Genomic DNA, 19,609 nt, shown 5'->3' with positions numbered 1-19,609 from the left:
GAAAAATAGTAGAAGACAAAAGAAGGGACAAAAAACAAGGGCATCAAAGAGAAAACAGTAAGAAATATGGTAGATATTAATTCAACTATATCAGTGATCACTTTAGAGGTCAACAGCTGAATAAACCAATTAAAAGACAGAGATTGTCAGAATAGAATAAAAGGTAACACCCAACTATATGTTATCCACAAAAAATCCACTTTAAATATAAAGACACATATAGATGAAAAGTAAAGAGAAAGATGTATTGTGCTAACACCAATAAAAAAAAAAGTAGGAGTACCTATTATTACTTTCAAAAAGGAAGTCTTCAGAGCAAGGAAAATTATCAGGGACAAAGAGGGGCATTACATAATGATAAAGGGGTTGATACTTCAAGAAGACATAACAATCCTTAACATGTATGTGCATAATAGAGCATCAAAATACAGAATCACAAGGAGGAATAGATGAATCCATGTTTATAGTTGGAGACTTCAACACCCAACTATCAGAAATGGACAGAAAATCAGTAAGGACATAGTTGAACTAAACAGCACCATCAATCAACATGGATATAATTGACATCCATAGAGTACTTCATCAAACAGCAGCAGAATACACATACTTCTCAAGCTCTCATGGAACATTTACTGAGATAGACCACTTTCTGAGCCATAAATCACACCTTAACAAATTTAAAAGGATGGAAATCATAAAATGTATGCTCTCAATGTAAGAAATGGCACAATGGAATTAAATTAGAAATCAACAACAAAAATTAAGCTGGAAAATCTCAAAATACTTGGAGATTAAACAACACACTTCTAAATAATAGGTCAATAAAGAAATCTCTATAGAAATTTAAAAATATTTTTAACTAAATGAAAGTGAAAATACACCTTATCAAAATTTGTGGAAAGCAGTGAAAACAGTGCTTATAAGAGAAATTTATAGCATTAGATGTATATATTAGAAAAGAAGAAATATCTAAAATAAATAATCTAAGTTTCACCTTAGGAAACTAGAAAAAGAAGAGTAAATTAAATCCAAAGTAAGCAGAGGAAGAGAAATAATAAAAATTAGAACAGTAATCTATTAAACTAAAAGTAGAAAATCAACAGAAAAAAATCAACAAAACCAAAAGTTGCTTGTTTGAAAAGACCAATAAAATGATAAAGCACTGCTAACTAAGAAAAAAGAGAGAAAACATAAATTACTAATATCATTAATTAAGAGGGGACATCACTACAGGCCTCATGGGCACTAAAAGGATAATAAAGGAATACTATGAACTCTATGCCCACAAATTTAATAACCCAGATTAAATGGACCAATTCCATGAGAGCACAATCTGCCAAAACTCACACAAGAAGCTAGACAATCTGTACAGGCCTACATTTTTAAAACTTTTAAAAAGTGAGATATAATTGATGTATAATATTATATGTCACAGGTGTACAACATGATGATCCACAATTTTTAAAGGTTATACTCTATTTAAAGTTATTATAAAATATTGGCTATATTCCCTATATTGTAAAATATATTCTTGTAGCTTATTTATTTTATACATAATAGCTTGTACTTCTTAATTCCCTACTCCTATCTTACCCCCTGCTTCCCTCTCCCCACTGGTAACCACTAGCTTGTTCTCTATTTTCTTCTATTATATGCATTAGTTTTTTTTAAGATTCCACATATAAGTGATATCATACAGTATTTGTCTTTCTCTGTGTGACTTATTTCACTTAGCATAATACCCTCCAAGTCCATCCATGTTTTTGCAAATGGCAAAATTTCATTCTCTTTTATGGCTGAGTAGTATTCCATTATATATATATATATATATATATATATATATATATCTCACATCTTCTCTGCCCATTCATCTGTTAATGGGCATGTAGGTTGCTTCCATATCTTGGCAATTGTAAATAATGCTACTATGAACATTAGGTGTATTTTTCTTGAATTAGTGTTCTGTTTTTTTCAGATATATACCCAAGAGTGGAACTGTTGGGTCATATGGTCTATTTATAGTTTTTTGAGAAACCCTCATACTGTTTTCCACAGTGGTTGCACCAATTTACATTCCCACCAACAGTGTAGAAGGCTTCCCTTTTCTCCACATCCTCACCAACATTTGTTATTTGTAAACTTTTTGATGTTAGCCATTCTGACAGGTGTGAGGTGTTATCTCATTGTGGTTTTGATGCATTTTGCTGATGATTAGTGATGTTGAGCATCTTTTCCTGTGCCTGTTGGCCATCTGCATGTCCTCTTTGGAAAAAAATGTCAATTCAGTTCTTCAGCCCATTTTTTAAAATTGGATTTATTTTTTTAATTTGGTTGCATCAGGTCTTAGTTGTGGTAGCTGGGCTCCTTAGTTGCGGCTCATGGGCTCCTTAGTTGCAGCTCACCAACTCCTTAGTTGTGGCTCACTGGCTCCTTAGTTGTGGCATGTGAACTCTTTGTTGCAGCATGCATGTGGGATCTAGCTCCCAGGCCAGGGATCAAACCCAGGACCCCTGCATTGGGCGTGCAGAGTCTTAACCACTGCATGACCCCACCAGGGAAGTCCGAGTTTTGGAGTTTTATTTTTTTAATGTTGATTCATATGAGTTGTTTATGTACTTTGGATATTAATCCCTTATACAGTTAATATCAATTGCAAATATTTTCTCCCATTCATTTTGGTCGTTTCTTCATTTTGTCAATGGTTTCCTTCTCTGTGCAAAACTTTTAACTTTAATTAGTTCCCATTTGTTTATTTTTGCTTTTATTTCCTTTGCTTTGGCAGACAGATACAAAAAATATATATATTGCTACAATTTATGTCAAAGAGTGTTCTGCCTATGTTTTCCTCAAGGAGTTTTATGGTTTTCTGTCTTACATTTAGATATTTAATCCATTTAGAGTTTATTTTTGTATATGGTATGAGAAAGTGTTCTAACTTCATTATTTTATATGTAGCTGCCCAGTTTTCCCAGCACAACTTATTGATGAGACTGTCTTTTCTCCATTGTATACTCTTGCCTCCTTTGTCATCAATTAATTGACCATAAGTGTGTGGGTTTATTTCTGGGCTCTGTATTCTGTTCTACTGATCTGTGTATCTTTTTTTTTCCACCAGTATCATACTATTTTGATTACTGTAGCTTTGTAATATAGTCTGAAGTCAGGGAGTATGGTTTCTCCAGCTCTGTTCTTCTTTCTCAAGGTTGTTTTGGCTATTCAAGGTCTTTGTGTTCCCGTACAAATTTTTTAAATTGTTTGCCCTAGTTTTGTGAAAAAATGTCATTGGTATTTTGATAGGGATTGCATTGAGTCTGTAGATTACCTTGGGTAGTATGGTCATTTTAACAATGCTAATTCTTCCAATTCATGAACACTGTATATCTTTCTGTCTGTTTGTGTCATCTTCAATTTCCTTCATCAGAGACTTGTAGTTTTTTAAGTATAGGTCTTTTACCTCCTTAGGTAGATTTATTCCAGGTATTTTATTCTTTTTGATGCAATGGTAAATGGGTTTTGTTTCTAAATTTCTTTTTCTGATAGTTCGTTGTTAGTGTATAGAAATGAAACAGATTTCTGTGTGTTTATTTTGTATTCTGCAAATTTACTGAATTCATTGATGAGCTCTAGTAGTTTTCTGGTAGCTTCTTTAGGATTTTCTATGTGTAGTATCATGTCATCCTCAAAAAGTGACAGTTTTACTTCTCCTTTTCCAATTTGGATTCATTTTCTTTTTCTTCTCTGATTGCCATGGCTAGGACTTCCAAAACTATGTTGAATAAAAGTGGAGAGAGTGGACATCCTTGTCTTTTTCCTGATCTTAGAGGAAATGCTTTCAGCTCTTCACCATTGAATATGATGTTAGCTGTGAGTTTGTCATATATGGCTTTTATTATGTTGAGGTAGTTTCCCTCTATGCACACTTTCTGGAGAGTTTTTATCATAAATAGGTGTTGAATTTTGTCAAAAGCTTCTTCTGCATCTATTGAGATGATCATATGTTTTTTATTCTTCAGTTTGTTAATATGGTGTATCACATTGATTGATTTGCATATATTGAAGAATCCTTGCATCCCTGGGATAAATCCCAATTGATCATGGTGTATGATCCTTTTAATGTGTTGCTGGATTCAGTTTGCTAGTATTTTGTTGAGGAGTTTTTCCTCTGTTTTCATCAGCAATATTGGCCTGTAATTTTTGTTTTTTGTCATATCTTTGTCTGGTTTTGGTATCAGGGTGATTCTGGCCTTGTACAATAGAATTAGTTCAGAAGCATTCCTTCCTCTGCAGTTTTTTGGAATAGTTTGAGAAGGATATGTGTTAACTGTTCTCTAAATGTTTGGTAGAATTCACCTGTGAAGCCATCTGGTCCTGGACTTTTGTTTGTTGGGAGTTTTAAAACTGCTGATTCAATTTCAGTACTGGTAATTTGTCTGTTCATATTTTCTATTTCTTCCTGGTTCAATCTTAGGAGATTGTACATTGCTAAGAATTTGTCCATTTCTTCTAGGTTGTCCATTTTATTGGCCTCTAGTTGTTCATAGTAGTCTCTTATGTTCCTTTGTATTTCTGTGGTGTCCATTTTAACTTCTCCTTTTTCATTTCTGATTTTACTGATTTGGGCCCTTTCTCTTTTTTTCTTGATGAGTCTGGCTAGAGGTTTATCAATTTTGTTTATCTTTTCAAAGAACCAGAATGTAGTTTCATTGATCTTTTCTATTGTTTACTTAGTCTCTATTTCATCTATTTCTGCTCTGATCTTTATGATTTCTTTCCCTCTAGTAGCTTTTGGCTTTGATTATTCTTCTTTCTCTTGTTGATTTAGGTGTAAGATTAGGTTATTTGAGATTTTTCTTGTTTCCCGACATAAGCTTGTATTACTAGAAAATTTCCTCTTAGAACAGATTTTGCTGTGACCCATAGATTTTTGGATTGTTCTCTTTTCATTCTCATTTGTCTCCAGGTATTTTCTGATTCCTCTTTGATTTCTTCAGTGATCCATTCATTATTTAGTAACATATTGTTTAGCCTCCAAGTGTTTGTGTTTTTTATAGCTTTTTCCCCTTACAGTTGATTTCTAGTCTCATAGCATTGTGGTAGAAAAAGATGCTTGAAATGATTCTAATTTTGTTAAATTTACCAAAGCTTGTTTTGTTACATAGGTTTATATTATTAAAGAAATTAAATCAGTAATTAATAATCTTCCAAAACAGAAAACATCAGGACAACTTGGGTTTAATGATGAATTCCACCATACATTTAAGGAAGAATATCAATTCTTTACAGTCTCTTTCAGAAGACAGATGCACAGGGAATAGTTATTTACTCATTTTATGAGGCCAGGATTACTATAATACCAAAACCAGACAAAGATATTTCAATAAAAGAAAACTACAGACCAAAATCTCTTATAAATATAGATGCAAAATTCCTCAACAAAATAAGCAATATAAAAAAGTTATATACAATGACTTAATCAGATTTATCCTAGGTATAGAAGGCTGGTTCAACATTTGAAAATCAGTGAATGCAATTCACCATATCCACAGGCTAAAGAAGAAAAATCATACGATCACATCAATAGATGCAGATAAAACATCTGACAAAATCCAATACACACTCATGATTAAAAAAAAAAACACTCTCAATCTAGACACAGATTTTGTACCCTTCATACACAAAAAAAATGAAGATGAATCATAGATCTAAATATAAAATGCAAAACTATAAAAGTCCTAGAAGAAAATTTAGATGACCTTAAGTTTGGTAATGACTTTTAGATACAGCACCAAAGGCATGATCTGTGAAGCAAATCATTGATAAGTTGGACTTCATTAAAATTTAAAACTACTGCTCTACAAAAAGTACCATCAAGGGAGCAAGAAGACAAGCCAGGAGAAAATATTTGCAAAGATATATCTGATAAAGGACTTTTATCTAAAATATACAAAGAACTCTTGAAACTCAAAGAACAATCAGAAAACAAGTAAGTCTATTAAAAAATAGGCAAAAAAATCTGAGCATACACAACATCGAAGAAGGCAATACATATATGAAAAGATGCTCCACATCTTATGTCATTGTAGAAATGGAAATTAAAGCCACTATCACTACACATCTCTTAGAATGGCCAATTTCCAAAACGCTGACAACATCAAATGCTGGTGAGGATGTGGAGCAACAGGAGCTTTCATTTATTGTTGGTGGGAATGCAAAGTTGTACCGCTACTTTGGAAGACATTTTGGCAGCTTCTTACAAAACTAAACATACTCTTACCAGGAGATCCAGAACTCATGCTCCTTGGTGTTTACCCAAATGAGTTGAAAGTGTATGTCCTCACAAAAACCTGCAGCTAAATATTTATAGCAGCTTTATTCATAATTGCCAAAATTTGAAAGTAACCAAGATGACCTTCAGTAGGTGAATGGATAAGCTGTAGTGCATTCAGACAATGGAATACTATTCAGCATTAAAAAGAAATGAGCTATCAAACTATGAAAAGACAGAGAAGAACCTTACATGCACATTACTAAGTGAAGGAAGCCAATCTGAAAAGGCTGCATACTATATGATTTCAACCACATGACATTCTGGAAAAGCCAAAACTGTGGAGAGACATTAAAGATCAGTGATTGCTGGGTTAAGAGAGGAGGGAAGGATAAATAAGCTGGGCACAGGGTTTTTGTAGGATATTGAAACTACTCTGTATGATACTGTAGTGGTGGATACATGTCATTACACATTTGTTGTAAGTCAATATTATACATTATGGACTTTGGGTGATTATTATATGTCAGTGTAGGTTCATTGACTGTAACAAATGTATCACTCTGGTGCAGAATGTTGAAAATGGAGGAGGCTGTGTGCAGTGTGGCAGGAGGGGTAAGGTGTATATGAGCACTCTGCAATTTATGCTTAAATTTTCTGTGAACTTAAAACTGATCTAAAAGATAAACCCTGTTTAATAACAACAGAAAAGCAACAACTAATGGTGTCTGAGGATGCCTGATTAAAATAGTGACTCACTAGCAACCCCCATAAAAGTTCTTCTAGTATCCACCAAAGCACAGATAAAGGAAGCTTAAGGTCAGAATCTAGGAGGTCTTCTTTAATTATAATATACATGAGACTGGATTGGATCCCAAATGCACCCCCACCCTATTTTTCTAGGCCACAGCAAAAACTACAAATCTCAAGAAGTAGATGGCTTACATGATAGAAAAATTGTTCTGGGCAGAGACAAAGAGGGATAACCGTAAAAGAGGTGCATTCTAGGAATTTTGTAGATAATTTCAAATTTTAGTTCTATGTATTTTGTTAGAAAAGGCTTACCATATAGAAGGTAAAGTTTGTGCAAAAATATACAAGAAGGAGCACAATTTGCCTGATTTTAGATTTCTCTATTCTACTACAAACAGAAACAGTGTTTGTGGAAACTATGAAGATTGACAGATAAATAAAAATAAGAAGTCAAGAATAAGATTATCAGAGTATAAAAGGACTGGTGATGAGCAATAAGAAACAGATAAAATAAAGATAACTTTATTCATTTATTTTTATTGAAGTATAGTTGATTTGTGATAGTTTCTGGTGTACAGAAAAGTGATTCAGTTATACATGTATATTCTTTTTCAGATTCTTTTCCATCATAGTTTATTACAAGATATTGAATATAGTTCCCTGTGCTATACAGTAGGACCTTGTTGTTTATGTATTTTCTGTATAGTAGTTTGTATCTCCTGATCTCAAACTCCTAATTTATCCTTCCTCCACCGCTTTCCCCTTTGGTAACCATAAGTTTGTTTTCTATGTCTGTGAGTCTGTTTCTATTTTGTAAATAAGTTCATTTAAGTAAAGGTAACTTTAAATAAATATTGGAAACCTACTGGTAATACTGAATGCAAACATAAACAATTATTTTCTATAATCTCCAGAAGACTCAAATAATTGTTGGTATGAAATAATTTGTTGCAACTTTTGTAAAATAACTTTTGAAATGAAAAAACATTTTTAAAACAGGAGATGTAAAATATAAATATTAATGTAATAGCAGTATCTGGATGCAAATCTCGAGATTACATTAGCAAATAATAAGTGAAGGAGTGGCTATGGGAAAAAGAGACAGGTAATGTAGGCTAAGCTTTCTGTTTACCTGGAAAGATGAGGTTTCAGTCTAACTTCTAATAAACGGATTTTTTTTAAACTTAAAAGTAAACACTAGTAAAATTAAAAACTGTATTTACATATGCATGTGCATAAGATTATGCATATACATAATCTTTCAAAGTATTAGAGAGAAGAAAAGAAAACTTAAGCTTAATTCAAAAGACAGAAGAAAGGAAATAGAAAGGAAGCATTAAAAAAAAGAATAGTGTTACATGAAAGAATTAAGACCAACTGTAGTAGTTATAACAATAAATATAAAAAGTCCCCTATTAAGAAAAATAATCTCTTTCTTCTCTAATTCATGACATTGCTCCCTTTAGAATAAAGATTAATGCAACATAACCCTTTTAAGATTAAAAATGAAAACTTTACATTCTTCCCAACATGTAAAGTAAGGGGATGGGTAGTCCTATACCCAATTTAAAGACAGAAGAAATAGATGTCTTACTTTAAATAAAGAGCTAGGAATGAAATAGGTTTTCCTGACATTCATTCATTCTTCTGTTCATTTGACAGCTTGGGCATCCTTCCTTTTGTCTCAATAAATGTCACATATTTTCCTATATCCATTTTTATACCATGCAGTTTGTTAAGATACCTGTGACCAACTACATAAGAGTAGTGACTTACCCACATTTCCAGTCAGTAGTATCCTGGTACATGAATCAGTATACAGCGATGTCAGAGAAATGGCAGCATGTTTTGTGAAAGGTAGAATATCTTTCAGTAGTCTTCCCTGTATAAAGTATGATAATAAATTCTATAAAATATCAATATTGGAGTTGAGTTTCTCGATAAATAATTTATCCAAAGAACTATGTCTACTAATTGTAACATGATTCTCTTCTTTGTAATAAAAATAATTTGAAATTATCTATAGGGACTTATTTCTTTGAAATTAAATATTGATAAAAGTGGAGACTATTATCATAATTATAAGCATTTAGACTGATTATTGTAGATCACCTCTATACCTGAGGGTTGTTTTTGCTCACTTCCCATGACCCTTTTCATGCAGTTCCTCAACCCTTTTCCAGTGACATATTCTTTTTTTTTTTTTTTTTGTGGTACGCGGACCTCTCACCGCCGTGGCCTCTCCCGTTGAGGAGCACAGGCTCCGGACGTGCAGGCTCAGCGGCCATGGCTCACGGGCCCAGCAGCTCCACGGCATGTGGGATCCTCCCAGACCAGGGCACGAACCCGTGTCCCCCGCACCGGCAGGCAGACTCTCAACCACTGCGCCACCAGGGAAGCCCCATATTCTCCTTTTAAATAAACATTCTTTTCAGATTTAAGTGTATCTCACTTATTTTAAGCGAGAATATTGTATTCGCCTTTTCAGAAATATCTAATTTTGAATATTGGCGCAAGATAAGGATTGAAATTTGGCAGAGTGTTTTTTGGCATTTAGTATAAGTCATCACTGGGAAGGACTTTCATATACATTTCTCTACTTGGAGATTAAACATCGAAGCTTAGGAAGAAAAAATTTGAATCTGCCGCTTGTTTCCTATGATTTAGTTAGATATAACCTTTTCTCCTTCTATTGCTCTCACACTTTTATTATCTATTTATCGGGGAAGAAAAAAAGCACTGCTCAAATACCAGGATCATCACAGGGAAAATTATTGCTACAATATTTTGTAGCATTTTCAATCCAAGAGTTTCTCGTTAATAAGTTAAGAGTCAACTGATCAACTGGGAGGTTTTATCCAACAGACAGCTATGCTGTTCTGTGTTGTTGGATCTCACTATCTGCCATACAAAACTTGCTGTTTTCTGGGTTTCCCTCTAGAAAGGAGCCTTACAAGTGGTGCTACCTCCCTTGCCTCTCTAAAAATTTCATTGTCATCATCATCAGTCTACCCAAGATCCTTCCTTCTGTCATTTCTGGACTCCCAATTCAAACCCTGCCCCACTTTCCACCCCCAAATCATTTAAAATCTTTTAGTACGTGAAAGTTATTTTTTCACTGTAAAATATTTAAGGACTCTTAATACTATTGTAATAACTTCTTCCAATAGTTTGGATAACTAAAAGTTTATGTATATTCAACATTTCAGTGTTCTTACATTCTTTAATGATATATTCATCATTTATATTATCTAATGTTATTTAAATATCCAGTGAAATATATGGTGGGTTGTATTCATAGCTCAATGTAAAGAAAGATTTGAAATACAGTCGTTGTCTTAGCAGTGTTGATGATTTGATCTTCTGAGTTACAAAACTGACCTATTATAAATTTTGAGTCGTATTTTCAGTGAGCAGGCTGAAAAACTAGGATATTGACTAGAAGATTGAACAATAATAGAATTAGATGCTATACGGAACCTTAGAAGGCTAAGGTTTATTCAATAATCTTTTTTATCTTTCCTATTCTTTGCTGTTCCAGGAAAATAACAGGCCCCATCACCTCCAAGGTCCACAAGCGGAGATGTCCATCCTCATGTGCAGTGACAAGGATAGGTGGTTGAGTATCTGTTAAATTGGTGCTTTCCAGATGTTTTTTGTCCACTGGCTGTCGCTCACCTACCATGACATCTTTTTGCTCACCTGTTGGAAAATTAGTGAGTTATCAGTGTTTGTTATACTTGGAATTTCAAATTTTATAGAATGTAAAAGAGGAGGCAGGTAAGAAAATAGCAACAAAACAAAACAAAACAAAAAGAACCCCACATTCTTTTGTCTAGAATTTTTTTAATCCCAGAGAACTTCAATCAGGCAGAGAACAAAAAACCATTAACAAATGGAATCCTGTATCACTGGAAAAAACTAAAAGGGCTCATTTTGGATTCTACTGAAAAAGGCTTTGCACTGTACATAGCAGCTAAAACTAGATATACATCCAGTATAAGTCTTACACATTACAAAATGGCTTATGAATCTAGTATAAGTTTTAGGGAAATGGGCTGAAGACTAAGAAGCTCAGTAATATTTTGGATTTTTAAAATCTAGAGTTAGTAGTAACTAACTAACTAGTAACTAAAAGGTATCATCCTAATGGAAATTCTGCTTCTTAGACTACGGAATTCTATAGCACCTTAACATTTAGTCACAAAAAGAATATATGTTAATTAGAAGTATTCTATCACCTAAACTCCCTATTGCAAAGGAATTGTTTTATAAGGAAGAGAGGAGATTTCATACCGACCTTTAACCTCACTGTCATGTATGCTCTGTTTGCTTTCCTGAATTTGGGGAGAAAAAGATAATATTTCTATGACATTGGAAGGAAATGAGATATATCGGATGAATAGATTTTTTTCATAGTTAAATTTATATCTCTAAGCATTAGGTTTAAAGTTTGTTTTTTTTAAGGATTAGGTTTAAAGTTATTTTTTAATTAATTCTTTGAAAAGGTGTATTAAGAGATTTTCATGCTCATAAATAGGGTATTTGTAACACAACCTTTTCCTAGTGGCTCCGGTGTAGCATAATAACGAGAATAGTTAAATACCTAGTTCATGCTGTGTTCTTGGTGTATATGATCTCTAATTCCATTCACAACCATGCCAGTTAGGTTTTATTATTCCCTTGTTATTGATGAAGAAACAGAAACTCAGAGATTAAGTGACATCTCTAAAGCTAATCAGATAATAAATGGAGCGCTTGGATTTAAGTGCAAGTCTGTCTGACACACATCTTTACAAGTTTATTTTTTTCCACTAAGCTAGTGCTTTTAAAATAATTTATGCAGTGAAAACTTTCCTTCAGACAAAATCCTAACTAGAAATGAAATGTGTAAAAATATATAAAATTGGAACTGAGAACACAGTTTGAAAACCATGGCATTACATTACATTATGTAATTACATGCTGTCTCTTCCCTCTGTGAAATGTGTGTAATTGTGTAATACTTTTTAGCAAAAGAGATAGTCTAAAATTATTATTTTATGAACTTAAAAGTAGCCTATGTAATTTGTTTTCTTCATGATTATTTGCAGATATAAAAGCCTTGAAAAAATAGGAAAAAAAGATGAAGACAGTTTAGACATTGCTTTTTAGGGGAAACAAAAAAGTTCTTACATACATGCAGGGGAGGGACTTATATGCAACAAATCACTATTTTTGAACCAACATTGGGTATAACAGGAAGACATACTCTCCTTATTTCTTGCTTACCTTACTACTCTGTGGACCCTTGCTAGACTCACATTGGGATGAAGAACATATGGAATCCTGACTTGATCTCCTACAAGGAGAGGGAGGAAGTCCGAAGAAGAAGAGTTAAGATAATCTATCATACTCAAAGGGTGCTCTCCTCTGTTTTAATTTCAGGTGATTACTCTTGCCATCATCTGTGCATTCTGGTGTGCATCCTGTGGATACTGCCTGGGTGTGGGAAATAAAAATCTGCTCTGTCCCACTGTTAAGGCTAGATTTTGTCCCAGAGGCTCTGACACTGAAATGGTGGGGAGTGGGGTGGCAGTGGGGAGGCCTGGAAAACCTGGTAACTTCTGCTCTACAGTTTCCAATTCTGCTAGAATGGGCTGAAAACTGGCTTAGGGTTCTGGTGCAGATATATATAGATGAGGTCCTAAAAATATTCTCAGAATAAGAACATTTCAAGTCAAGGAGTAGGGAAGGTGTTACATTCTGGCTCACTTCTGGATGATGATAGTACAGAAGCCTTTGATTTCTCTCCAGAGATGTGTTTACCATTGCCTATTGTTTACTGAAATCAGAGCTCTCAAGCAAATATAAACAGGAAATTCACCTTTTCTTAAAATTTAAAAAAAAAATCAGGCTTCCCTGGTGGCGCAGTGGTTGAGAGTCCGCCTGCCGATGCAGGGGACGTGGGTTCGTGCCCCGGTCCGGGAAGATCCCACATGCCGCGGAGCGGCTGGGCGCGTGGGCCATGAGTCATGGCCACTGAGCCTGTGCGTCCGGAGCCTGTACTCCGCAACGGGAAAGGCCGCAACAGTGAGAGGCCCGCGTACCGCAAAAAAAAAAAAAAAAAAAAATCCCCTGCTCTCTCAGAAATGAAGATTGCTCAGCTATAGTAGATGTCATATGAAAACTGCTGCCATATGATCTTTCATATTTGCCATATAAATCCTTTTTTCTGCTTTACATAAGTGCTCATTGAGTTGTCTTTTGGCTACAAATATGGTCAAGTGAGCATTTTCCCTCTCTGCTACTGTTGTAAAGGGAGATGTGGTAAGGGAAATTAGATCCCCACACAGCAAATTAAATCTTCCTGGGGACCATCCACTTACAAAAACAATAACAGGGAAGAAAGTTGAAGCCAACTAGTCAGCCCAACTATGTCTTCCATCAACTGTACCTTCCTAAATGCTGGGATGAAGAGAATTCTTTTTATATCATCCACGTAAGTCCCAGACAGTATTTCTTGATCAATAAGTATTGAGTTACCTTGCACATTCAGGTTTACGAAAGAGAAACAGTATGTCATTAATTCTAAAGCGTTTAGGATCCAAGTCAGGGTCCACAGTGAAGCAATCTTCAGGTCTGTACCTAGGAATAAGCATACATTTACATGATAAAAATTTACAAATGTGGTAATTTACATTACTATATCATATATCCCATGCAGAACTAATCAACTCCTGAAATGTTCATTGAATATGGAGAGAAAACCCAGAGGTATAGCATTTGAACATACTTTCCTTAATAAGGTTCTGTATAACATGATCTTTTAGTGCTTAGAAGTCTTTTAAGTCAATTAGCTTGTCTATTTTTTCAACCTATAGTTCACAGAGTGAGCTCATATAACTTCCTGGTAGTTTCATACAGTTTAAAGAATAGATTTCTACTCTTTGAATAAGTAGAGTGAGAAATTTGAATAAAATGTAGTTACTACCTTCAAGTAGCTTATAATTAAGTGGAGAAGAAAAGCAGGTAATTTGATGATCACACTATTCTTGCTGCTTGAGTCTCCCATTAGCCCAGATTCCCAAGAACACCTTCCTAGGCCATTTCCTGGGAGCAGAGCGATGGTCTTCCACTGCCTGTCCTGGCACTTCATGGTAGGCTGTTAAGCCACACTTGACATTCCTTATAGCAAATAGATCTTGTAGCAAACTGTTCTTTTTCCTTTAGTGGAAATTGCCTCTGCTAATTTGGACAGATAAGTGATGAAGGACCTCCTGGAGAGTGAACCAAGCTCAAAAGAGGAGCTTGTGAGTTTGATGACTTGTTGAGCTCCAACTTTTTACATATTTCTGCTCTGCAGGTAAACTGAATAGTGAAGTGGACTATTCATTAGCAACAACAATTTCTAGTTTGCATCCAAAAAAAGGCATGGCGCTTTGAACAGAAAGAGAAAGCTTATTTCTCCTGACTGGTGAAGGGATCTTAAAGCAAAGTTTGAGGTAGAGGTAGAGATGGCCCCCACCAGGAATATGGAAACCATGTTCAACTTTAGAGTCTTTAAACTAGGCCTAAATTACCTTGGACAGTTCTGTGTTAAATTATATGCTATGTGAAATACTCCAGTGATTCTAAATCAATCGTTTTTGTATAATCATCTTGTTATAGGAAGAGGACACTGTGTATGACCCATTACCGTCAGTTATTTTTCTTTGACTGGGTATTGGATTTGCATGCATCCCTTGGTAAAATGTGTAGCACTTCAACAAGGAAGATCTTCACCTTTGAATTGGGAATATTCTCAGGGGAGCTGCCCTCTCTTTTAAGCTGTGGCAGTAGGACTATTTTCTCTGCCTTTTTAGTCTATATGTTTTCCCTAAGTAGTGAGTCATACACAAGCTGACACAATGTGAGAACTGAATTAATAAGAAGGTGAGGACTTGTGCAGTGTATATTGATATAGGAATAAAATGACAAAGATACAGTCTGTGAGAAAAGCCTAAGGGCAAGGGTTGAAGGGAAGGAACTGAAGGATGACAGGAATTCTAGCGGCAGGGCCTAGTAGAACCTGAGCTGAGGTACAGAGGAGGGGTCTTCTGAAACAGATACTTCAGCTAAAGGTTCAAAGGAAAATATACCCAGAATCAAAAAGGAAAGGACTATTTCCTCCCAAAATTTGGTTGAAAATGAAAACTCTGACATAGACTGGAAAGGGTCATGGAGTCCAGGTAGATGTATGCAAGGTACTATAGCTAGACAGGCAGAGATTTCTTTTGCTTTTTTTTCTTCTTTTCCCTTGTCCTCTTTGACTCTCTTCTCTCCTCCTTTTATACCTCTTTCCTTCCCCCAAATGCTTAGATAGAATTGATTTTCTTTTTAATTCATTGTTCTTGGCTATCTTGTACCTCAAAGTACAATTTTACAAACTCTCTTGACATAAGGTGTTCATACATGGCCCTTGCTTAGAGCCCAATTACACAGCTGGGGAAAGCTTATTATTTATAATCCATCCATAACAAATAATACAATGTTACATTATTTTCTTTATAACCAATGGTAAGGACATTTAGAAATGGATTTCAAGGGGAGGGTAAAGTTTGTGGAACAGAGCAAACCTAATTGGTTGAGATGTAGAATTACATATGTCATGCCCTTGTTAATATTGACCTGTAGTAATGTGTTGGGGTGGTGAATAAGAAGGAAAACCCCTCTTGAATACTTCTCACCATTTGACTTTGGTGACTGAGTAGATAGTGGTGTCAATGGGAATACAGGAAAAGATGTTTTGGGGGAGGGTAGGTTGGGAAGAAGATTTGGGTATGTGGGACTTTAAGGGTCTTGTTGGCAATCCAGATGTTGTAATTGCCAGTAGGCAATTGGATATGTGTGCTTGAAGCTATGAGATTATTATTTAAAATTATTATGTATTTAAGTATTTGTTAAGGTTATGAATTTGGACAAGATTATACATGGAAAGCATGTACATACTCTAGTACATACTCAAGAAGAGTAAATGTAAAAGCACTTGGGAATACATATACTTAAGATTCACTTTATTCATATCATTCTGGGATTTAGACACTTAAAACATAGTCTCCTCGTGAGCATAACCTCCAGGAAAGCCTCCTTGAAAGAGTTATCATCCCTTTTATTTATTGCTTTTTTTTTTAAGTATTTATATTTTTAAGTATTGAATGTTACTCTGGCTTTTCTGCAGCTCAACTTTTTATGGAAATGATTATATTATTTAAGGAAACAATGCAACTCACACTTCTTTGACAGTAGATGTTACAAAATTCCATAAGATGATCACACCATTTAAGGTTCCGGCAGCTATCAAATTATATCCTTCTACTTGTAATAGATCAATGCAGTTCACTTCTATACTGATGGCAGGATTCTGAAGAAGGAAGGAAATAGACTCAATGACCATAATGAAAACAGTATCTAAGCACAGTACAAACAATGTGCACACTTTATTATTCTGTCATTAACTTAAAACAAAAAATATATATATTTAAATTCTAAAGCATGAAAGTTAGTAAAAGCTAAATTCTTTTGGCATAAAATATTTTAATTTGTAGAATTTATTAAAACAACAAAAATATAGTCTCCTTCTCTACTGTCTTCTTCCTTCAGCGGTAACTACCAACCATTAAATTACCTTCCCAGCTTTCTCTCCTTTTCAAACTTCTTGAAAGAATATTCTATATTAGCTGTTTTAACTTACCTTCCTTTCACCCATTGTCTGACTTCTGCTCCATGCCACTCTATGAAAGCTTTTTCTAATTATCACTAAAGACTTTCTACTGCCAGTGCTATTTGATACTTTTCAATTGTCTTGCCTCAAGTACTTTTTTGGTACCTACTATGTTAGGTTCTTAGAATATACAGCCAAACAGAATGTCGGTGACCTGGCAAAACTTATAATACAATTCAAGAATTCAGATAAAGTGTTGATTACTGTACAGTTTTTTTTTGGAGAGTTATGTTTTATTTGACAGACATACTGAGGACTTCAAGCCCAGGAGGCAGCATCTCAAGTAACCCTGAGAAAACTGCTCCAAGGAAGTGAGGGGAGAGCTAGGATATATAGGAGTTTTCCAACAAAGAGCAACAAAAGATTACTGTTAATAGAAGAAAAGCTAGGTATCTCAATTTAAAGAATTTAGTGCTTTTCTATATGTGGGAAGATGCAAGAGTCTGGACTCACTGAGATCATTCCTTTGATATACACCTCAGCTACCTGGGGCCAGTATCCAGTGTTTTTACATCCTGAGTTTCCTCAGGGCTCAACTTCAGGAGTTGTTGTAGTCTGATGCCTGCTAGATGGCAAATATTCTTTGTTCCCTTCCTGAGTTCCCTCAGGACTAACCAGCTCACCATCAGAGATGACTGCAATTATTGATGACTGTGATATATTTTTTACTGATATGGCAGGAAATATTTGATTTCTTAGTTCCTCCTCTTGGTCTGAAATTTGAGCGATACTTGGGAGACATTTCATGACCAATTTTTGTCCCACAGTGCTCAGAGTTTCTTCCCAGATCAGGCAAAAATTTTTGTTGATATGTCACTCCAGGTGCTAATTTCTGGATTAGGCCCTGTTGATAATTACAGATTCTCTGGATCCTCTGTCTTACTAGTCTATTATGATTCATGAAATGTTTTACCTTTTTGCTTCTTCCTATACCTAGAATCACACTATTACTAGGTCCATCCAATCTCTACAAATGACCCAATTTCATTCCTTTTTATGGCTGAGTAATATTTCATTGTGTATATGTACCACATTTTCCTTATCCATTCATCTGTCATTGGGCATTTAGGTTGCTTCCATGACCTGGCTATTGTAAATAGTGCTGCAATGAACATTGGGATGCATGTTTCTTTCTGAATTATGGTTTTCTCTGGGTATATGCCCAGGAGTTGGATTGATGGGTCATATGGTAATTCTATTTTTAGCTTTTTAAAGAACCTCCATACTGTTCTCCATAGGAGCTGTATCAATTTACATTCCCACCAACAGTGCAAGAGGGTTCCCTTTTCTCCATACCCTCTCCAGCATTTGCTGTTTGTAGATTTTCTGATGATGGCCATTCTGACCAGTGTGAGGTGATACCTCGTAGTTTTGATTTGCATTTCTCTAACAATTACAATTACTTTATGAGTCGTAAATGTGATCTATGTCCTCAAGATGTTTAGCTAACATCATCAATTTTGTTGGAGGCCTGGTGACAGTAAGAGACAACAACCTTATAAAATAGACAGGATATAAGTAATACAGCTAGTAACATTGACAAAGTCAATAGTGCAACAGGGAGACACGAAGCATAAACAACTTGGAAACAAAGAACAAATTAAAACAAATACTATAATCCAGTTGCAATAAACCATCAAGTTCACAAGAGAGCCACCTGGAGAAGCCAAATTCTGGATTAATCAGGTAGAGAGAAAAAGTTAAATGTTTCATCTTTTTTTACAAAGGTATACTTTATCAACTTGTTGTAGGACATAGCATAAGAAGAAAGATTTTTTTTGGAAAACAAAGATTAAAGCTAGTATATTTTACAAAAAGTCATAACGTTATAAACTATAATTTTTAGTTCATTTGGTCCCATGAAATTAATTTCTGTTGATCTGGATGAAGTCATCAGATTTTCCATTAGAGTTTTGTCATTTGTTCCTCAGTTCAGTGGTGTTATCTAAAGGCTATCAGAGACTTATATTTGTTTAAAACAAGTCCATTTTATGAGTCTTCTTGAAGATCCTCATTTTTGTAAAAGCATCAGAGTAAAATAATGATTGTCTATAAAAGACAAAACTTAAAATAGCATGGTTAAAGATTTGAATACAATGCAATTGGCAAGAAACTTGGATATTTCTGTGACATATAACATTTTAAGATAATCACTAGAATTATGACTGATAACATATCAGAGCATATCAGATTTTAGGAATTTAATATAAATTTTGGAATATGTGTATTAATGACATTTATCCATACATTATAAGCTAAGGTTCATCTCCAATCACTTGGCAATGTTCTTTAAGTAATTTAACATACCAAATAAACTTAATTAGTTTAATATTTCTCTCGGAGATATCTCAGGGTTCCTTCAAAGCCCTTCGAAGCAACCCAGGGTCAGCTGGAGGCTAAAAGAACTTTAGTTAGAGTTTGATATTTAGGAAGTTTGTTAAAAATATAAAAAAGGTTTTAAAATGCAACAGGATCATAGGTCACTGCAAAACAATACTTATTCATTTAACCAAAGTCACAAAAATATTAAAAACAAAACAAAACAAATACAGATCACTTAAGGGCACAGAAACTCACACAATCTGTTATCAAAAAGGAGCACTCTAAGAAACTTTTTTCAAATTCCAGTCTTGTACTAGCTTACCTAACAACAAAATCCATTAACTTAATTAACTTCAGTCTAAAATTAGTTAATCCTGAACATGCATAAAACTTCAGAGTTCCTTTCCATAATCTCTCATCACTTTCTGTATCCATATTTGTTCATCCCTTATCTTTCCATCCAAAAACAACTAGCTCTAAGACATACTTTCCCCCAGTAAAATGTAACTCCATTCCTCATAACTTCT

At 34.6% G+C, this 19,609-nt stretch overlaps 1 protein-coding gene across 1 annotated transcript in view; it reads right to left on the bottom strand.

Annotated features, from left to right (window-relative positions):
• WDR64 (WD repeat domain 64) overlaps nucleotides 1-19,609 on the bottom strand; it is a 147,868-nt gene that overhangs the window by 31,207 nt on the left and 97,052 nt on the right. Inside the window, exons 16-21 of the mRNA XM_067715031.1 lie at nucleotides 16,270-16,400; nucleotides 13,544-13,645; nucleotides 12,290-12,359; nucleotides 11,319-11,355; nucleotides 10,581-10,720; nucleotides 8,795-8,900 (exon numbers count right to left, since the gene is read on the bottom strand). Of these exons, the coding sequence (XP_067571132.1) occupies nucleotides 8,795-8,900; nucleotides 10,581-10,720; nucleotides 11,319-11,355; nucleotides 12,290-12,359; nucleotides 13,544-13,645; nucleotides 16,270-16,400 (586 nt within the window). The remainder of the gene's footprint in view (nucleotides 1-8,794; nucleotides 8,901-10,580; nucleotides 10,721-11,318; nucleotides 11,356-12,289; nucleotides 12,360-13,543; nucleotides 13,646-16,269; nucleotides 16,401-19,609) is intronic.

Source organism: Pseudorca crassidens, chromosome 2, assembly GCF_039906515.1.
Source record: "Pseudorca crassidens isolate mPseCra1 chromosome 2, mPseCra1.hap1, whole genome shotgun sequence".
Taxonomy (NCBI): domain Eukaryota; kingdom Metazoa; phylum Chordata; class Mammalia; order Artiodactyla; family Delphinidae; genus Pseudorca; species Pseudorca crassidens.
This window is presented reverse-complemented; position numbering and strand designations above follow the sequence as displayed.